The sequence below is a fragment of the Nannobrachium achirus genome (assembly GCF_963921795.1).
Source record: "Nannobrachium achirus genome assembly, chromosome: 2".
NCBI classification, from domain to species: domain Eukaryota; kingdom Metazoa; phylum Chordata; class Actinopteri; order Myctophiformes; family Myctophidae; genus Nannobrachium; species Nannobrachium achirus.
Window position 1 is genome coordinate 57,419,604 of NC_137811.1, and position 21,988 is coordinate 57,441,591.

Genomic DNA, 21,988 nt, shown 5'->3' on the forward strand with positions numbered 1-21,988 from the left:
TGGGTCTGCAGAGTCTTTAGCGTAAAAAGAGTTGGCACTACACCAGCGAAAGCAGCATGGACACACGAACACACGCACGCGCATGCAAATGGAATACGTTTGTATAGTAATTTATCCCATTAACGAGAAGTGCTCAGTGCAGGTTAAAGCAGGCATGTTTCCAGCAGTCATGCCTCGCCACGTTAATGACAAGGCACTGAAGGCAGTCATAATCTGAACGTTTATGGTGTGCTACGCTACTGGTATGGTTATCTCCGTCTCCCGGTGGCCCAAATAACTCCAATACGTGAAAGGGATCCCTGGCTAATACGACAAATATGCCTTAATACATTATAATTGTCCTCTATAACTACAATGTAAAATTAAAAACACCTTCAATATTTTATTTCTTCTAGAAATTACTAATCTTTCACTCAATAGGGGAAATGCCTGTCGCAAGTTGATGATGTCATAAATGTCATGTGTGATCTATCCCTATGGAATTTATGGCATGCTTGTGCAAAAAAAAACTTGAAATATTGATTTGCTCATCTTAACCATAGGAAGTATTACGTTTGTTTTTATTTGCACATGCATGCCAAAATTCCATAGGGATAGATCACACATGACATTTATGACATCATCAACTTGCGACGGGCATTTCCCCTATTGAGTGAAAGATTAGCTATTTCTAGAACAAACAAAATATTTGAAGTGTTTTTAATTTTACATTGTAGCTATAGAGGACAAGTATAGTGTATTAAGGCATATTTGTCGTATTAGCCAGGGATCCCTTGAAGATCACCAGTGGAACGGCGTCTCTGAGCATAGTATCAAACACGACATACGTGCATATCTCCTTATATGGGCCGTTCTGTCCTTGACATCAGCTGTGGTGATGTTTGTCTCTGTGTACTTTCTGTGACGTTAGTATCATGTGACGTTAGTCTCATGTGACGTTAGTCTCATGTGACGTTAGTCTCGTGCACATAGGGACATAGGGACCTACACACAAAGCCAGACGTAGTAACGGTTAGTACCGCTCAAAAATTGCTTTGGCCATTTAGCCGAAGGCGACAAGCCCAGTCAGTCAGTAGCACAACACTATCCAAAACACCCACAGGCAGTCAGCGGCAGATCAAAATGGGAATGACAGTCTGGGCTTGTTGTCTCCTTTGGCTAAATGACTTTGTGAAATATTATCTGACTCATCCCATATTCTCCATGCCGGGCGGGTATGAGCTCTCACCCTCTGGCAGGCAACGTAGTGTTCTCTGTTGTAAAATTCATCTTTTTAAAATTCTATAAAAAAAACTCGAATGACGTCGCTTGAGGCAGGCTGCAGGGGGATTATGAATAGCAAACTGTCGATGAATAGCAACCGGTCAGCACGCACGCACGCACGCACACCGTTTTTCACGGCTCCACTAACTTTCGAGTTGTAAAGTGTGTGCGTGAGTGGTGCTCATGTGTTCGGCTGTACTCTTAAGCTGGCCATACACTACACGATAATCGGACCCGACTGAATCGGGTAGAATTAAACACTACAGGATCATTTTTTCAGATTATCTGGCCAGAGAATCTAAACGGGCTCACACTAGCCGTTTTGAACAGTCGGGCGCACCGCACGCTACAGGATTCCATTCCGATTGAGTCGGGCCCAAACAGCAATAATAAATAAATAATTTATATAGGCTAATGAATACAAAACGTCACTGTTCCGAGAGCTTCGCCTTGCAACACGCGCGCAGACGCACATACAAACAAACACATTATGTTATCCACTCACAAACACACCATTGCCTCACGCAACGAAAAAATCACACCCGTGTGAAGTGGAGCTGTGTGTGTGTGTGTGTGTGTGTGTGTGTGTGTGTGTGTGTGTGTGTGTGTGTGTGTGGATCATGTGTACCGATTTTTGTGACATTTGAAGAAAATATGTAGGAAAAGGAGCAAAAAGTGTGTTTTGGAGAAAATTCAAGATGGCGGGAAATCTATCATGGCGCAAATGGGCGTGGCCTATATGGGGAGATGCGTCATGACCCAAGGAATCCAGGGAAAAAATATTTTTAATTTTCCGACCTACGGTTCAAGAGTTACAGGCCAAAACGTAAAGTGGGGTGTTATAGCGCCACCATGAGGCCAAATGACACAATTATTTTTTATTTAATCCTTGAAATCATTATGAACCTCCTCTCCAAGTCTTGAAACTGTAGCCCCTGTGGTTTGCGAGAGACAAATAATTGAATGTGAGTTTTTGCGATTCCCATTCTAAGTCAATGGGGAAAATTAATTCACTAATAAATTAATATCAATTAAACTATAGAACCTTTCTCTTAGAAAAGTAATAGCCCACGATTCCCGAGTAAGCCGGTCGATTTGACATATGGCGCGAGTGTTTGGTGGCAAAACTGTGGGACTAGTGGCGTGCCGAAGTTTAGGAAGTTCAGGCTACATACACACAGACACACACACAGACAGACAGACAGACACACAGACCCACACAGCCACGTATAGGGAGCCTGTGTTTCACACAGCTCCAAAAAAAAAGCTTCAAATGATAGGCTACTATGACTATGAGTTCACTTTGACGCGTTTCATGTTCATCCATGGATCAACTCTGATCGACTTTCCCCCTCTCTCTCCACTGCTAAAGTCAAGTGCTGCGCGCTGTCTGCTGGTGCCTGATTTATGATTAGTCGTATGACTGTGTTGCGCAGAGAACATATCAGATCTCCAAGATCAAACTGCGTCCCTCCGCGCCACATTGTAGGGTTTGTAGATCAGGCAGTGGGCGTGTAGGCCTACTTGCACTCGTGTGCTGTACGTACCCACTCCAGTTTGTGACTGACTGGTAGTGACTATTTCTGCTGATATAAAACAAACTCGCGACCATTGAGTTTTAATTCCCATCGCAAGCAATCATCATGATACAACCTGCATGGGAGGATGGATGTGGATCATTATTTGAAATAATAAGCAGTGTATTTATGTGTATTGCTTTTTTTTGGGGGGGGGGGACTAGTTTTCAGTCCCAAATATACTGTAATGCTTTAAAAAGGAAAGGCCTATTAGGCCTAGCCTATATCCATTATGTTTCTTTCATGTCCGCTCCAGGTTTATCATTGTCAGTTTTGATAAAGTCATTTTATTTTATAATAGTTAAGGTAACGTGCGCGCATATTTTCTAAACCTGCTGTCTGTTAAAATACGAAACGCCTGGCTATGCGGGGCGCGCTGTGCCCGGAGTAGCCAGGAGTTGTTAACCCAGCTGGTAGATCAAACAACGAGTTGTACCTATGGCCAATTGGAACTTGAAAGGAGTAGAGATTACATAACTGCACCGTGCACGGACCATCAGAGAAAGTGACTGACGTGGGGTGAGCTGCTGTTGTAGGCTGCTTCCACCACGGACGGTTCAAGTTCAAGACAGGTTCAAGTTCAAGACAGGCACGTGTCTGCTTTTACTTTAGTGGCCATGGCCTAGGCTTTCAATCATGATTTCCCCTGTCTTTAAATTATCGCGGTGTGGGCGGATGGATCAATCAAATATAATCATTAAAAAAAGATCCGAGGGCACGGAGATCCAAATCCAATGTCCCAGAGAGAGAGAGAGAGAGAGAGAGAGAGAGAGAGAGAGAGAGAGAGAGAGAGAGAGAGAGAGAGAGAGAGAGAGAGAGAGAGAGAGAAAGAGGACGGTTCTGTCTGGTCCATTTGAAGAACTGTAATCCAGCATTTTGAGGTGGAAACATGGAGAATGCACAGGTTTATCATACATTTGAGAGTGAGAACCATAAGTTTAATGTAACTTAATTGGAGTTGGAGGAGGAGAGCAGAGCTGGAAAGTTATTAGCGAGTCCAGACTTGCACTAATTGGTTTGGCCTAGTTTTACGTCTTTGTTGATTGATTGATTGATTTCGTGTGTGTGTGTGTGTGTGTGTGTGTGTGTGTGTGTGTGTGTGTGTGTGTGTGTGTGTGTGTGTGTGTGTGTGTGTGTGTGTGTGTGTGTGTGTGTGTGTGTGTGTGTGTGTGTGTGTGTGTGTGTAGAGAGAGAAAAAGAGATCTGTCACTCAGATGCTCAGAGACTTGCGCGGCTGCTGTAGCCTGTACCTATTTTCAATCAGTCCCCTGCTGCTATTCCAGACCAGTACTGATCCAGGAAAATATCAAACATGTTTGAAAAGAGTCGGGCTACCCCCAATCGTCCTCCGAGCCACTCGGCTGGGCTCCGAGTGGATCTGTGAGACCTCACGCTAGACGACGTTCATGCCCGATTGTCGGGCCCGTTTCAGTCGGTGGCAGCCCGATTGTCGGGAGGGTAATTAAATAGCCCGATTATCGGCTAGTGTGCGGCCAGCTTTAGACTCACCCAGGGGTGTCGCACCAAATTCGGGGCCCTGGGTACAAGGATTCACTGCGGGCCCCGCATGAATGTTCTTCATAGGGGGAGGGGGTTTAACCCATTTAGACTGGGAACGCATTATTAAGCATTATTTTGTGCTTTAACTATTGAAAAATAGCAGATATACAAGCTCACAGCGTGGCACTCGCGAGCTTGTAGATCTGCTATTTTTGAAAAATCGTGAACATTTGTGTAAGTCTTTTTGAAAAACCTATGTTTCTATGTCAGTGGTGCTCAAACTTTTTCATGTGAAGGACCCCCAAAGTGATATGTATTTGGCCACGGACCCCCATCTCAAAATATTTAGTTCCAGGGTCCCCCCCAGAAGCAAAATTTTAGTTACAACATGTTCACTTAACAAATACATATATTCAAAGATTTGCACACATTTTCACGACTTTTCAAAAATAGCAGATCTTCAAGCATCTGCTATTTTTCAATAGCTAAAGCTATAAAATGAATGAAGGCCCCTCCACCTTGGGCCCTAGTAACTCAGTCCCACCTTGTCCCCCCCCTTGTGACGCCCCTGCTTAGACTCACCTGTAAGATGTCCTGGTTGATGGCAGTTTCCATGGCGATGGCCGTCTCCCGGGGCTGTGATTGGGCCGTCTCCCCAGTGACCTGCTCAGACAGTTCCAGAAGCTGCTGGATGACATCTGTCACCCCCTCGCTGCCATCTGACCCTGCTGGCGCCTTCCCTGCCGCCGCCGCCTCCTGTGGGAGAAGGAGAGGCCAGATAACGAGAATGTCAAAAGAGGAGGTGACTTTTTCTTTTGATAGGAGCTCCTGTGAGATTAAATGAAATTATTCCTCTCTGACTATATCTGATTTTGAGTTTGATTGTGTCTGAATAGCTGATTTTACAAACCCATGTTATGCCATCAAAGTCAACTGTGGCGAACATACCATGAATCATAATGAAGATGGGTAATGGGTGTTGTTGAGTGGGTGGAAAGTGGTACATTGAGTTGACTGAGCGATGTGTTGTGTTGTGTTGTTTTTATGACTTTTTATGATAATAATGTTTTCCTTGGTAATTACTAAATACCATTAATACAAATACAGTTATAACTCTACTATATCCATACTAAAAACAAAAGCTTGTATCACATTTATGAAAGCCCGTTATGTCTCAATTTCTATTGCTGGACGAAGGTTTACTCCATGCAGGTAGTTTGAGAAATTGGATTTTTCTTTTTTTTGGCTGACAGTCACTTCACCACTAAAGACCCCTCAAATCCTCTTAACCATGGGAACCTTTGAGTTACTCCCATTAGGCCACCACTTCAGAGTACCTCTGGCCAAAAAGAAAACTAACCAAAATGTTTTAATTTCCGCAGCAATATCCACTTTATAGAACAAATATGGTGTGTCATAGATTTTCTTTTAGTGCATTCTTTCTTCAGCTCTGAACACCTAATAAGTAATAATTAGGCCTAATTGATCTTGCAAGGGAAATTCAATTTTCAGCTTTACCCAGGTGATTGCTGCCTAAGTACTCAGACTTTGGAGGGGGGGGGAGCAGATAATGTCTTACTCTGGGACACCTCGACACATTGGCCGAGCCGGGAATCAAACCTGGGACCTTCTGTTCCCCAGGCGACCTCTCTACCCATTCAGCTATGGCTGCCCTACACCTGCTCTTATTTATGGTATTGTTGTGTTTTGAGCATTGTTTTTATGTGTACTCAGTGGTGTGATATGGATTTTAGAAGTGGTACCCCTCTAAATTCATGACGTCACGTGCACGTCACGTACGCGTGCGCGTGCACGCGCATGTGTGCACGCATGCCTGCCGTGCGGTGCTAGTTGAAATACTGTATTCAACATCACAAAATGTTTAATGTATCCTAATTATATTTCGTATTATTTAGTTACATTGTTAATTATTTTAATAATAATAATAACTTTACATATTACATAGACTTTACTTTACAATCATAGACACTTTCGGAACTCTCCCTCTGCTATGCATGCAGCTCTGACAAAACAACACACTGCTACATCTTATGTCGTTCATTCGCCCCCTAAACAAAGACAACGACGTTTTCTTTTATCTTGAATGTTGACTGTACTCTCTGTACTCTCACCGACGTGCTTGAGGGTTCCTCGATAATGGAGATGTGCATCTTGCTGATGTGGGCATTGAGGCTGCCCAGCTTCTTAAACACACAGCTGCAGTCCATGCACGGGAACAGCAGCTCTCCTTTACTCTGCAAGTGCACAACACATAAGATTTACATTACTACCACCACCACCAACATAGTGGTGCATTGTTGGGCACGCATCCTGTATCTCCATATTTCAACCTTTAGATTTTTCTGAAAAAGTAATAATTAATTCCCTACGTTGTCATACAAGAGTGCAGTGAAAAAACAGAGAAAATAGACGTTGCACAGCATTATTAAAACTAGAAGCAGTGCTCTTCCGAGCACAGGTCTCCACCAGGCCATGCGTCCTGGTGGTGCTACTGTATAATAGGCCAGTGTAAAAAGGGTGGCATATGTTCTTCACCTTAGACCTTTCATGGCAATCGGACGCTGCATGCATGATTTGAAGCATTGTGTTCCAAAAATGTGTTTTGCTGAAGTCTACCTGCTGGTGGCGCTATAACAGCCCAATGTGAAAAGGGTAGCATTTGTTCCTTGACCTAGTGGGAATATGTGTGGCAAATTTCACACTAATCGCAAGCTGCGTTGTTGATTTGAGGCATTTTGTTCAAAAACGGAGCAATCCTGCAAACTTTGGAAGCCAATATTAGCCAATTAGGATGGAATATGAAATATCAGACGGATCAGACTTGATCACATGACCATAGATGCCTTAATGGTCCACGTCACATTGATATAAACCAGTATGCGCACGCCGGTCGGCACCAAATGAGCCCCACCGTTCATAGGATGCAATGGATGGCACTCGTGTTTAAAAATGCATTCCATCAAACTTTCAGATGCCGTTTTTCTCCCAGTGTGGAGGAAGAATGCTTAGGATTTTTACTGTAAATTCTCACTCTTGAAATATATAATCCTTAGTTTCTGTTGATTGTAAACAATAATAGCGATTCAAAACAGTTGTCCTTCAAACCCCACCTCTATTCACCGTCATCAGAACAGAGGGAGCGCTCCTCATGATCACCCACCCGATCCACTGGATCACCAGAGCGTCTACTGCTCGCCCAGCTGCAATCCATGAAGCCTAATTTATGCTCCGTCCTGCGACGGTGTCGCGCGCAGAGCCGCAGACCTCCAAGCTCAGAAGGGTTGCATTGGTGACGCGATGTGAGTTTGTATATCAGCTACTCTTGACGAGGAACACCGTTGCGCAATGAAGTATATATGTCTCGATAAGGGCGCACCCCATGGGAGCACCTCACTAGCACACAAGAGGAGGTTGAATAACCAGTGCTCCCCAAAACAACAGGTTTGGGGATCTGTTGGGAATTGATTACATGATACAGTCAGCTGTGCATTCAGTCTCAATGTTTGTAAACAAATAATTGGTCTATAGAGATACTGTGTACCGATTTGCATGATTTTTGGATAAAATCTCAAGGAATAATAGGAAAAATGGTGTTTTACAAAAATCGGCCTCCTGGTGGCGCTATAAAAGGCTGATGTGAAAAATGCAGGGAAAGGGTTTTTCCTTGGCCTCTAGGGAGTGCGCATACAAAGTTTGAAACTGATCGGTGGAGTTATAGGTAAAACCACAAATTGGCCAGTTATAGCGCCACCATGAGGCTGATTTCAAAAATTTGAAGTGGCATTTCTTCCTCGACATAGTGGGAACGTGTGTGCGCAATTTCATGATAATTGCACTTTGCGTTTGGGATTTGAGGCATTTTGTTCAAAACGGCTCAATCCTACAAACTTTGGAAGCCAATCTTAGCCAATCAGGATGGAATATGCAAAATCGGACAGATCCGTGTCGATCACATGACTGTCGAGATACTGCCTACCGATTTGTAGGATTTTTGGACACAATCTGTAAGAGTAGTGCACAGAAATGTTTTGCGAACATCGGCCACTAGGTGGCGCTAGAAAAGGCCCATTTGAAAAAATTAGGGCAGAGGTTCTAGATTGGCATCCAGGGAATGTGTGTGCTCACTTTGGCAGCGACCAGGCCAACGGCGACTGAGATTAGGTGCACACAAACTGCGAGGACACACGGACGGACGCACGCACGTACGCACGCACGGACACACGGACGGCCGAAGGGGAAAACATACTCTCCCCCATGCCTTCGGCTGGTGGAGACAATAAGAGAAAATGTAACAAATAAAAGTACTTTGATTACAAATTGTGTCATTGACAGAATATAGCCTAAATGGAATTCCAAGCCATAAAATAATGCACAATGGAAATAAAGCAAATAAAAGAGATATGTTATCAAGTAATGTCATTTTAGCAAAAATAGCAGATCTACAAGCACACAACGCCTCGCAATACTAGTTTTATCAACTGGCCCGCGGCCCCTTGACATTTTTGTAATGTGGCCCACTGGTTCAGAAGTTTGAGTATCCCTGTTGTAGAGCTTGTAGAATGCCTGTTTTCATTACTTTTCAAAAGATTTTGTTAAGTGAAAGTGGGTTGAACCAAGAACATACTGCAACTCCTGTACAGGGAAAATATCTTTGCTGATTGCTGCTGGATGGAGTATCCTGAGAGCATTGTGCTTAATTTATAGTGTGTGGAATGACTAGCCTGACACTTCAGTCCGCACATCACCACCCCCTGCTGGTGGGTGGTGTGTAGTGTGGACTGAAGCTGCACACATTTTAATCTATTTCGAAAGCGCCCAAAGAGCGGGCGCATTGAATGGGCCAATCAGGGTTGTATGCTTGGGGCACATGGTGTGGCTGCTCCGGTCCCAGCCCCCTCCAAACAGAGCTCTTGAGCTCACGTGAGACTCGCTCGTGGACTCTGATTGGTGTCCTCTGCCCACGTGAGAGTCTAGTGGACTCTGATTGGTCCGTGAAAACTGTCATGGCGGAGTCAGACTCGACTCGTATTATTTTAATAAACTATGAAATAGTGCCGTTTCTTCACGTTTTAATACCATTTTGCACTAACGTAAACATGCAGACATATAATATGTTATGAGAAATAACGTATTTTTGCAATGTCACGCCACGTCGCCGTCGCGCGCGCGTGTGTGTGTGTGTGTGTATGTGTGTGTGTGTGTGTGTGTGTGTGTGACGTCAATAGGCTTTAGCCCCCCCCCCGCCGAAATAGAATGTCTGCCCTCAATTTCAGACTCTCATCCCGAAGTGAAACGTAGTGTGAGATGTCTGGCGCTCGCAGTCAGGCAATGGAATGACAGCGTCACTTGTTGACAAGGACCTCCAAACTAAGAACATGTTGCGATGCTTGAAGTTCTGTTCTTGTTTGGAAGCTATGCCGTTGTGTAATTGAATATAAATTGAGCTTTCTCCTTTATTAAGCTCACATTTTTTGCTTTCCCACCCATCCCTCAAAAAGTATAATTAACATTGCAGCAGAACTCTCGATGGAATCATTTTACACAGATATGTGGCAAAATGAAATAATTCTGAATGCTAACTCCCAACTCGCACTGCTCGATTTCATCAAGACGAGAATGAAGTCCTCTCGAATCTAGAGGGTGACCGAAAAGGTGACACGCTGTCTGCATATAAATGCAGAGGGTATGCGGTACAGTCTGCACAGGGCACAACTTTCCAAAAGCATACTGCTGTGAACATTTTCATGACGTTATTTGCCATTTCAAATACCATTTGACCATAATTGTATTCATAAAATCAGTCAATCATAAGACCTAGCTCTCTAGAAGAGAGGGCTGGAAGAACACTTGTGAAAATTAGATACATTATTGAAATGGCTGTGTGTTGCCTTTTGGGTTTCCAAAATGTCATATAGCAGGGCAGCCACACTCCTGTCACATTCATTTCAAACCATTTTTGCCACCATAAATAGAATACATTGAGGAAAACCCAACATGGGGAAATTGGAGGAATAGCTGGAACTGGCCACGTTATGAAAGACATTATGCATAATAATTCTCCTGCAGACAAACTAATTCGCAGAGCCCAGCAAGCATAAGCGTACGGACACTGCTTTACTTCCGCTCCTATGTCAAATAATGCAATTGTTCTAACTGGACATGCACGGATGCTTCGCTTGTACCCGTGGAGAAATACGCAATATCGGTATCATATCACCCACTCACTGTTCTGTAAGACTACCTTGTCAGCTGCTGCTAGCCTACACAAGTCACATTCTTTCATTAAATCAGCTGACGGATGATTCATTTAGATGCACTCTGAATTAAAAATCTGATTTATTTCCCGTTTACTACCCAAGAAAGCTAGAATTATGCAGTTATATACAAACAGTTTTATCAGAATAAGCTACTTCTGCACTTACAGTATGTTATTAAATACTGTACATACATGGACAAAGACGTGTCCAGGGTGACAAAACGCATCACAGAACATTCAAATGCAGAGCTTGTCGTGCCAAAAATCTTCTTTCACTTGTCTAATAGGACATATTCTGTCCATACATGCATAGTGACTACGGTATATACACAATTAATCAGTTATGTGAATGCTGGTAAGAAAGTCGCATGTGTGCGGACGCCGGACGTCCATCTTCTAGTGAGTTGGAGGCGTACCAAGCAAAGCCAGTCAGTAGATGTAGTTTCATACGCATTGGCATACCATTTTTGTGGACAAATTCAATTCACAAAAAGCATCCTATTCTGAAAGTAAATTGATTTATATTAGATTTATATTTTTTATTTTTTTATGCTTTGTTAAAAACTATTGTATGATTTTGTTCTGAAAGCCTCTTTTTTCCCAGAATGGTAAAACACAACAGCCGATTGATCAATGTGGCGACACAGTTACTTAACACACATTACTGAAGACACCCCAGACAGGTGCTTTAATCCATTTCCAAAATGCTGTCCCACACATGAGACCACGGCCAGATGCTGTTAGTCACAGCCTACATCTACTCCTCCACCCAACTCCACCATTACCAGTCTTAATGAATACATTCTAAAAATTGACATTTTGTTATCCACCAACGCATACACTTCAGCACCCACAGGGAGGTTTTTAATGCATGTTCTCCTTTCAACTTTTCTATAATGCCAACTCTAAAAAGGATGTGACCTCAGAAATAACCCCAGTGTTGTTTATGACAACGAAAGCCCAAACCTGAACTGGACTGGATGAATCAGTGGACGCATTAGAAGAGGTGGCCGTATAGCCGCTACAAAAGAACTGAGCAAAACAAGGGACAATGCTGCATCATTCCTTTTCTTAGCCACAATATGGCAAAATGGTCACGCTCTAATGAACCAGTAAATAGGAGGGATGCTAATAGAGTGTGAGCACAGGTTTTGGATCAGTGAGTGACAAATAAGAGAGAGTGAAATATTGATAGAAATAAATAGAATAATAACATCCAAACGTTGACGGTGGAATAAACAACATGAGCAGTGCAAAAAGGAAATAATGTGGAGTAAATTGAAGGAGAGACTAGTTCAAGTGCTTGGCTAATACCTCAGCGTGATAAACATTCACATTAACAATTCAAAGAGTGGGAAGAAGGAGGGGAACAGGTCTGTAACCGGAACCCAGGATCCTACCGTACTTATCCAAGGTGAGGCTGACTTACAATAAGGTTTGGTGCTGCCTTAAGTCCAAATAAGTGTCAACTCTGGCAGAAAATATTTAATGAAAATCTGTCACGCAATAAATAAAGATTTACATTTTAAATGGCCACGTGCATTTTACAAGCTTTAATACCAAAAGTCAATTTCTCTGTGGACATTTGAGGGATAATATAAAACGTTAATTTAAAATGTCCTTGCTTCTGATACGATGTCCCCTCAATAGTTCACTGAATTGCAAAATATTTAATTGCTGACTGGTCATATGCAAGACCAATACTTGATAACTGAAGGAGTAAGACCAGATGGTGACAGTGAGAACAGACTTTTAGTTTCCACTGCTCTAGAAAGCAAACCAAACTGATAATTGTCCATTGCTGCGGAACAGCACTTCTGCTTTTACCACTGTTTAATGTCCTGAATTCATTTAACTCTGAGAGCTTACAAATATAACGAAATAGACAGGTAAGGGATGGGTCCATGTGGACACATTTGTGCACATTTGAGTCTAGATCTTTAAAAATTGATTGATTAAAACAGAGGATTTCACTGGGTACTAATTAGTGTGTTGGCTTAACCCTGGTTTTTGACATTATCAAAACGAAGCGGATAAAAGTGTCAAAACTTTTTTTGAGGCTTCTTTAGGACCCAACGATGGATTTTAGCCTTGGGTACCAAACTTTATTTTGATGTTTATCCATAGAATTATTCATATCAAGTTGGTTAGGTCCTAAATAAGCCCCAAAAAAAAGTTTGGCGCTTTTATCCGCTTCGTTTCGATAATTCTGTTAAGCCAACCCACTAGAACAGAAGGGAATAAGACCAACACTGAGAAGTTGGCTGTGCTGTGTAAACACCGGAAAAGTTGAGAAAGTTGACTTGCCCACCCATCCTTCAAAAAGTATAATTAAAATTTGCAGAAGAACTCTAGAGACAATCTTTTCACATAGATATGTGGCCTATTGAAACCCTTGTCAATACCAACTCCAACTCGCAATGGCAATGTTTTATTTCATCAAGATGAGAATGCATTCCTCTCGAATCCAGAGGGAGAATGAGAAGGTGACAAGCTGTAGCAAGTATGTGTGTTAAATTCACACGATCCACAATGATAGTAAGTTCAGCGAGAGAAACTGTTTCTACAGGCATATTATTTCAATGTATGGTACATTATTTAAAGCAGTGGTTCCCAAACGTTTTAGCTTGTGATCCAAAATAGAGATTTGACATTTTCCTGGGACCCAACAGCAGATCTACAAGCTTGTAGATCTGCTGTTTTCACTACTTCTTAAGCATTTGTGTTCTAATTTATGGAAATTCTTCATGAAAAAAATAATTTCAAATTAATCCAAAAATGTTGCTTTTTGGGGAATGTTTTTTGAAAATGTTTTTTAAATAGTAATAAAATAAATATAAATAAAAGAAAATGTACGAAACAAAAAATTAAGGGACCCATAAAAATGTGTCCACGACCCACAAATGGGTCCCAACCCAGTGTTTGGGAAACAGTGTTTTAAAGTATGCACTCTAAGCTGTAACATTATTGACATATAAGCACAAGGGTTTACATTGTAGAAAGTATAGAGCAAGGGTCTTCAACAGGGGGTCCGGGACCCCTATAGTTACTACAGGGGGTCCTCCAAATCTTTGTGTGATAGAAACTTTTTTTCTCTTTTATATTAACCACTTGAATCCCAGCATCTATATTCTGAGAACTTTAGCCAAAAATACCCGATCTACAAGCTCACAACGCCTTGTGGTATTTTTGGCAAATACGTTTGGTGTAGAGGGAAAAAAGAGCAGACTATGTACAGAGTGAAAGGTCAAGTTTATTAAGTATTGACGGTTCAAGTGGCTAAATATCTGAAAACACAAATTGACAGGAATCCAAAATAGACGATGATTGTGCTGTCAAACAATGAAACTATATGGAATCTATGAAAAGGTTGGGGGGGTCCCTGCTTCATCTTTCTCTCAACTAAGGGGTCCTTGGCCTGAAAACGTTGAAGACCCCTGGCATGGAGGAAGTTATATGGGTGACCAGGGACATGTGGGTTTACCTGAGAGTGAACTCTCTGGACGTGGGAGTGCAGGTTGCCCTTCTGGGAGAAGGAGGCCGGACAGAACATGCAGAGATGAGGCTTCTCCCCCGTGTGTCGCACCATGTGTGTCTGCAGCACCACCTTCTGGTTGAAGGCCTTACCGCAGTGGGAGCACTTGTAGGGCCTTTCACCTAGGGAGGCACAGATAAACACACACACAAACACACAAGCACACTCGATGATGACCATTCAATGGCTACATATAATCTCTGACTTTTGAACCATTTATTGTTTTAATTCAGGGGTCTTCAACAGGGGGTCCTCAGAGTTACTACAGGGGGTGTGATAGAAACTTTTTTTCCCTCCTTTTTATATTAACCACTTGAACCCTAGCGTCCATATTCGGAGAACTTTAGCCAAAAATAGTAGATCTACAAGCTTGCAGGTCGGCTATTTTAGGCAAATAGCTTTGTTGTAGAGGGGAAAAAGAGCAGACTAAGTACAGAGTGAAAGGTCAAGTTAATTAAGTATTGACTGTTCAAGAATCCAAAATACACTGATGAGTGTGCTGTCATTGTGCTGTCAAAAGATGAAACTATATGGCATCTATGAAAAAAGGTTGTGGGGGTCCCTGCTTCATCTCTCTCTCAACTAATAGATAGATTCCATTGGGCTGAAATGGGCAGGTACATTTTTGAGGTATGCACAGCCTGCCTCTGAGACAGAGAGAGTAGACTGAAATAGTACCATCATATTGTTAGTGACCAAGGACCGATATTTGGGGATGATTTATTCTTAGTTGCTCACCAGTGTCTCACACCTAAAATAATAGAGATGCTCTATAAGCATGTAGATTGGCTAGATATTTTAAACAAAGCACACTACGAATTTAGGTTTATTATCTCCAGATGCATTTAGCCATCTACATCACATCAAAATGTCTGCTGGGGGGGGGGGGGGGGGGGGAGGTCTATGCAGTGTATTCTGCTTCTGTACCGAATCCCTGGAAATCTAACACTATATTCAAAACAAACAAATCCCATGCATCTCACCAGAACATGCAGAGAACATTCAGAACAACATCCTATGCAAACACAACACACTGTAATAAAACATGGGCAATTATTTTGTCAACACACAGTGCATGAACACACAGAAGTGTAGATCTGCAGAAGTGCAGATCGACATCGACTCAGAGAGAGAAAAACATGTTTCACTTAGCAGCAACTGTGAAGTGTACATGTGTATCTGTGAGACAGTCATAAGATGGAGAGAGATACACAAAGAAGTGCATACATGCATAGCCCCTGTATTTCCGGCCCTTCACCTCATTCCCCCCAAATGGCTGCTTGAGATTCAGAGCACATGGCATATAACTCCATTAGTCATCCATCCAGCCAACCAGACTAATTAACATGTGAATGAACTCAAGTATGGAAGCTACCAGCCATGTTATCTGAACAGTGGGATCGTTGGGTCAGCTAGGGCAGCTCAGGCGCATCATGTTTTAAAACAGCCCCTTTTCCACACTATAACTCTGCGTCCACACAGCACAGCATAACGGCAATGATGATGGAGATCTAAAACCCCATCTTAGACGCTATTCCCCTCGGAGCTTCTGGGTGACCATATCAGAATAAATGTGATATAGTGGCAATATGAAATCAACAAAGGGGAGGAAATTACTTTTTCCCCTCGGATTTATTCCTATCAAACGACTTCTGTGTGCATTGATATTGACTTTAAAAATGGATTGAATGTGAATGGGTATTTAACCTTTGATAAAGGAATAGTTGCAGATAGTCTTAATGAGAATTTTACAACCACAGCAGATAGCTTGGTGCAAAGCTTTCAGTTAGTGAAGGGGACTTTGGAGAGCCTCTTGGAAAAAAGGTTCTATGAGTCCAATAGGAACAAGGAGGGGAAGTTTACTTTTAAACAACTGAAAATCACTGCAACCCTTACATTGATTAGGGACCTAAAAGAGGACAAAGCCACCGGCCTTGATACAATTGCAGCCAGGTTCTTGAGTGGTGTAGCTGCTGTTGTGGCTTGCTATACTACATACAGTAGATTCTAAAACGCTGTCTCTCAGGAAAGGCCTTCAACCCTTTTTGACTCCACATATGAGTCCACATATGGTATCGCAGTGCCTCAAAGGCCTTAAAAACAAGGCTCCAAACAGCCCAAAAGAAACTGGTTAGGATACTGCTTAACATTCCATCTCGGTCTTACCTTACCCCTGATCATTTTGAAAGTGTGGGTTGGCTCATGGTAGCTGACAGAGTACAGCATCTTGCAATGGGCCTGTCCCTAGTGTACAAGATACACTGCACCACTAAGATACCCATGTACCTGCCCGTACCTGTCAAAATACTTCCAGAACGTCAAGGATGTACGCAATTACAACACCAGAGGTAGCTCCACAAATCCTGTCCAACCCAGATTTGGCACAAACAAAGGGATAAAAGAGAATTCCGGCCTAGAAGGCTATCTTGCCATTAGATGTACTTATTTTCTCCCCCAAAAACTGGTACAGGTGTTTTTTTTTCCTTCCAAATATGCAATTTGGTACATTTGGCCCACCCAACCAGGACTTCAGACAGGAGCGCTTGTTTTTATTGTAAGTGCCCTTATTTCTCTCGCTCGAAAATCAATTTTTCCAGTACACATCTGCCGTTCATAATGATAGTATCATATCCAAGCTATAATACTAGTAAGACGCCTCAGGGCGACATGCGAGGTTGCGCCAATTCTTGGCCATCTGGCCAGTCAGTGATATATATCGGACCAGATCCGTCTACTGTAGTACATCCCTTTTATGCTCATACATGGAGATCCCTGTCTGAACCAGCCACACAGATATGGGCTGTTTTCCTCCATATATGGGCATTCCCATGTGAAGTCCTGTTTGATAAGGGCTTAATATTGATGACATCAGGGATCTCCATATATGGGCATAAAAGGGATTCCGTTAGAGTGGTTCCCATGACATCACAACATACAATATATTTTATGCCCATACATGGAGATTCCTATCTGAACCAGCCACACACAGATCTGGCCAGTGATATTTATCGATGACATCGGGGATAAATGGTAAATGGTAAATGGTGCATTTATATAGCGCTTTTATCCAAAGCGCTTTACAATGTGCATTACATTCACCCATTCACACACACATTCATACACCGGTGGCGGTGGAAACCATGCAAGGCACCAACCAGCTCACCGGGAGCAACTTGGGGTTCAGTGTCTTGCCCAAGGACACTTCGACATGTAGACAGGAGAAGCTGGGATTTGAACCGCCGACCCATGGATCATTGGCCAACCCACTCTACCTCCTGAGCTACAGCCGCCCCGGGGATCTTCATATATGGGCATAAAAGGGATTCTGGGGAATACCCATATATGGACTTTTACATAGGTGATGTCACAGTGATGTGTCAAGGGAACCACAGTGTCAGGCATGACCTTCAGAGATACCTTCAGAGATATACTGATAAGATGTGCCGGACATCACAGTGAGATCAGAGCATGATCTATTTTCAAAAAGTGAGAGGACTGCACAATAATCCTCACTGCGTGATCACTCCATTGTGTTTTGTTCTACAGAACTTTAGCAATAGAAAAACATATGCATTGGACCCAGTGTGCAATGATTCTGTGTGTAACGGATGACACATTTTTAAAAACGAATACAAAAAATACGGACTCAAGTGTGCAAGACTCTCAACTCTGCATTCACACAGCACAGCGGCCATGAAGATGGACATCTAAAACAGATCTAAGATGCAATTCCCCCAGAGCTTCAGGGTCTCTATATCAAAAGGTTATATAAATAAATATAAATTCAACAAAGAACATGACTTTTCCCCTGTCGATTTATTCCTACCAAAGGACTTCTTAGGCATTGATATTACTTTAAAATAGGTCTTAAATTTTAATGTGAATGGGTCTTTCACCTTTGATAAAATATTTTAGAACCTTAACTGGTGGGAAAGCTTCCCTCCATTACTACGATTGGTTTTAAGAAACATTTTACAAGACCGAGTAAAATATCAAAGAATGCATAAATTGATTTTTTATCATATTTAATCTGTGGAATAATGTGTTTGTTATATAATGTGCTCTGTATAGTTTACATGCTACACCATATTTCTGCCTGCCTTCCAGCCAAGTCTACAGGACCGCAATGGAAATAAGTCATATGTCTTCATTGTGATATCCTGACTATATATGTATATCTGTGCTGCGTTTCAATTTATCGAATAAACAAATCGTGACACACGCACAATTTACCCAATTTACATCCATATTTCAAAGGCTATTACAATAATAGACCCTTTTCACAGCAGCAATATTGACCTGAAATACTAGGGTAAATATGAGCAATGACACCATTTAATTCAGCTGTGTTTACCCATGAAAAGGTCTGCAGTGAAAAGGGTCTAATCAACAACTCAAACAAAACAAGACATTAAACTCCCTTGTGCTCACCTGTGTGTATTCGTACGTGTCTGACAAGCTGACTGGGTTTTTTGAATGTCTTTCCACAGTGAGGACAGCTGTTGGTGAAGCCACTGCGATCAATGTTTTTCTTGTAGTTTCTGGAACTAGAGGCGAGTGACCTTTGGGCAGAAAGGGAACATACAAAATGTATAAAGAAAAATAACAAAGGTTCCTACACATGCACTTCATTCTGATTGACTCAGGGCTCAGGGATTGTTAAGCAGGGCACAGAATCCAGGAGAAATCTCAAAATCTTGTGTTTAGGTCCTGCATGAGCTGAGGACGAGGCAAAGACGGCGAGCCTCAGACTGCACGATACTGTACCATCAGATTTGATTGGAGGACTTGAATACATAAACAACAGCCTTTTTTTGTTAAGCATGACGCAAAACAGTATTACTGCATCAAACAAATTGTTTGGATGCAGTAATACTGATTTCAGGTGGACAAAAATGTGCGTTTACAGATGGAACATTTTACAATGGCTTTGAACATGGCTCGCCAAACAAGGATCGGAATCATATCATGTTTAAATAGGTAGCAAATTGTCAAATCCACTCATCACATTTTTTACCTCAATCCATTATTATCATTTAATTCCCCAAATGTTCAATTTCAACATATCCACTGTCATACAGCAGTATAATCCAATGTTTGCTTGCTTGTGCATACAGTATAGAGCTGTGGTCCCCACCAAACAGCAGTATCTACAGTAGGATTTCCCTCCCCATCTTGTAGGGGGCGGCAAATTGTTTTAAATCTGGGCTAAACCAGTGGTTCTCAACCTGTGGGTCAGGTCCCCCAGGGGGGTCCCCAAATTATTTTGGGGGGTCCCCAGATGATTAACTTAACGTGCAACATTGTTTTCTCTCTCAACAGTAAACAAACCAACATAACGTTTAAATGTATAGAGGGAATCTGCACATTTATAAAGTGACAATTTAAGGACTTTAATACCTCTAAAATGATGAATTAAACATTGGCCTAATTGTCAAATATTAGAGGCAGAAATTGTTGCCGATCTACATGCTCACAACGCCTCGCAACGCGAAGCGTTGTGAGCATGTAGATCTGCTATTCTCACAATAGAAACTGTTATTCAAAATGTAATGCCTCAACTCTTAGTGCTCGTCAGGGTGGGGGTCCCCAGTTCAAATATGATTATTTTGGGGGTCGCGGCCTGAAAAGGTTGAGAAACACTATAGTCTGAGTCAGGCAAAGTACAAAATAGCAGCAAGACGGGGTTAGACACGGAAAAACTGAAGTCAGATAAATACTGTATGTTCTCCTCTCATGTAAACACAATATGAGCCAAAGTGTTTTTAAATTGGAAGATTTTCTTCTTTGTGAGACTACGATATCTCCAGGACCTGGTGTTATTTCAATTCGTTTTCTTTTTCTCCATTTGAGTCCCCATTTCCTCCAATGTCTGAAAACTCACATCTTCAGACATCACCTCGCTCCCTAGCACTCCTCTTGTGTATTATTTCTAGTTTCCCATTTTGATAAATTGTAGTTGTATACTATGCCAATGAATGTACCAATGTATGTTCTTTACTTGTTCACACATGCTATATATCTTATTTAAATAGACAGTGTGGTTTGTTTGTCTGCACCCAATTACTTTGTAGCCCTAACTTGTTTTCTTTGCACTCTATTTACTTGACCATTTACCCTGTTGTTGCAGGGTTCGTGCCATTTACTCTGATCGTTCTTAACTACAAACTGCTACCACCCACCTCTATAATAGCACACACAGGACAAGAAGGTTACCAGACTTATCAGCAGGTGCCGTGGAGATCTCTGAAATTCTGGCTATGTGAGTTTACTTAAACCCATTGTGGGTCGAACATTAGGCAAAAACAGACAATCTACAAGCTCACAACGCATTGCAATGCCCTGAGGGACCCTGGACATGTACAAGTATATCAGATTTAAATGGTTAAACCTAAATCCTGTTTGAACTCTTTTATTCTTTTCACTTCATTTCACTTCAATGGGGAACAAAGCTGTGCAAATGAAAAGCTGCATTTGACCTGGTTCAGCAAAAAATAAGGATCTATCCTAAATCTATCCTATTCTGTGTCTTTTGTGGCCGACCTCATCTTGCCATGGCTCTTCATGTGGTCCTTGAGGTGGACAGACGTCTTGAACTCCTTGCTGCAGGTCTTGCAGGTGTACACTTTGATGCCTGACAGCTCCTTACGGTGGTCCTCCAGATGGAGAGAGAGCTGGCTCTGAAGGATGAACTCATCCCCACACTCCACACAGATCAGATTCTACAAGGAGGGAAGAATACAGAACCAAGCAATGCTAATTACTTCAGGGAGAGCTTAGAAGCTTAAATAACGTGTTTAACCACTTAAGTTCTACATACTTCGCTGTATGATGGATAGTGAAATAGCCAATCTACAAGTTCACAAAGTGCATTTTTCAAGGAGTAACTTTCATTCCCAAAATGAGTGATGATTACTCACACCATGAACTTTTTTTTTGTTTTGTTTTTTGTTTTTCTTTTTTAAGACAAAAAAAAATATTATAGTACATTTACTTCCATTGATTACGGATGGGGACCCAAATGCTCCAAATGCATTTGGGTCCCCATCCGTAATCAATGGGGGTAAATGTATTGTAATCAAATTATTGTCTTAGGAATGTGATTAAAAACCAAAACATATTATTGAACTCAAGTCTCCATGGCGTGAGTAATCAATAGAAAAAAAGTCATTTTGGGGGTGAACTACTCCTTTAACTTGCTGATAATTTTTGCCAATTACATTTTGCATATAATAAAATAGGGGAACTGGTTTGAAAGTGGTTAAATATGACTGCAACTCTTATATGAAACATATACTACATTTATTATTATTGATCCAAAAAACAAGTTGACCAACTTCTTCCTTCTCGTGCAGCATGATATGGGCTTTAAGGCTTGCCACGCGGGAGAACTTCTTATGGCACACAGGGCAGGTGGGGTTAGAGGTGGTATGTGTGGACTTGTGGAGGGTGAGGTTGAACTCCTTGTTAAACGTCTGTGGACATTGGTCGCATCGATGAGGCTGGAGGGGAGAGACAGTAGACAAGGACTTGAGAAACTTCAAGTACGACAAGTGTATGTTGTTGTTGTGTTTGTCTCGTCAACCTCATGGCAGTGTGCCTGCCTGACAAACAACCGAGGCATAAACTTTTTTTTTTCTTTTATACGTGAAAACAGATCATGGGAAACAATCTTTATGAAATGTGATTGCATGGGTCAAGGTATAAAGGTAACCCACACAGTTTAATGATGAAGATTTGCTTAATCAATAATGCAATTTTATGATATTTTTTTATTTTAAACTTTATTTGAAAACACTTTATTCTGGACGTTATTCTTATACTGATTATATAGCA

The 21,988-nt window shown here is 41.8% G+C and overlaps 1 protein-coding gene across 1 annotated transcript in view; it reads right to left on the minus strand.

Annotated features, from left to right (window-relative positions):
• The window catches only part of znf236 (zinc finger protein 236), a 149,882-nt gene extending 128,249 nt beyond the window's left edge, over positions 1-21,633 (minus strand). The window contains exons 1-6 of the mRNA XM_080747343.1: positions 21,490-21,633; positions 20,696-20,874; positions 18,584-18,714; positions 14,102-14,274; positions 6,473-6,595; positions 4,923-5,096 (exon numbers count right to left, since the gene is read on the minus strand). Coding sequence (XP_080603469.1) covers positions 4,923-5,096; positions 6,473-6,595; positions 14,102-14,274; positions 18,584-18,714; positions 20,696-20,874; positions 21,490-21,510 — 801 coding nt within the window. The 5' untranslated portion in view covers positions 21,511-21,633. The remainder of the gene's footprint in view (positions 1-4,922; positions 5,097-6,472; positions 6,596-14,101; positions 14,275-18,583; positions 18,715-20,695; positions 20,875-21,489) is intronic.
• Positions 21,634-21,988: the final 355 nt, after the last annotated feature.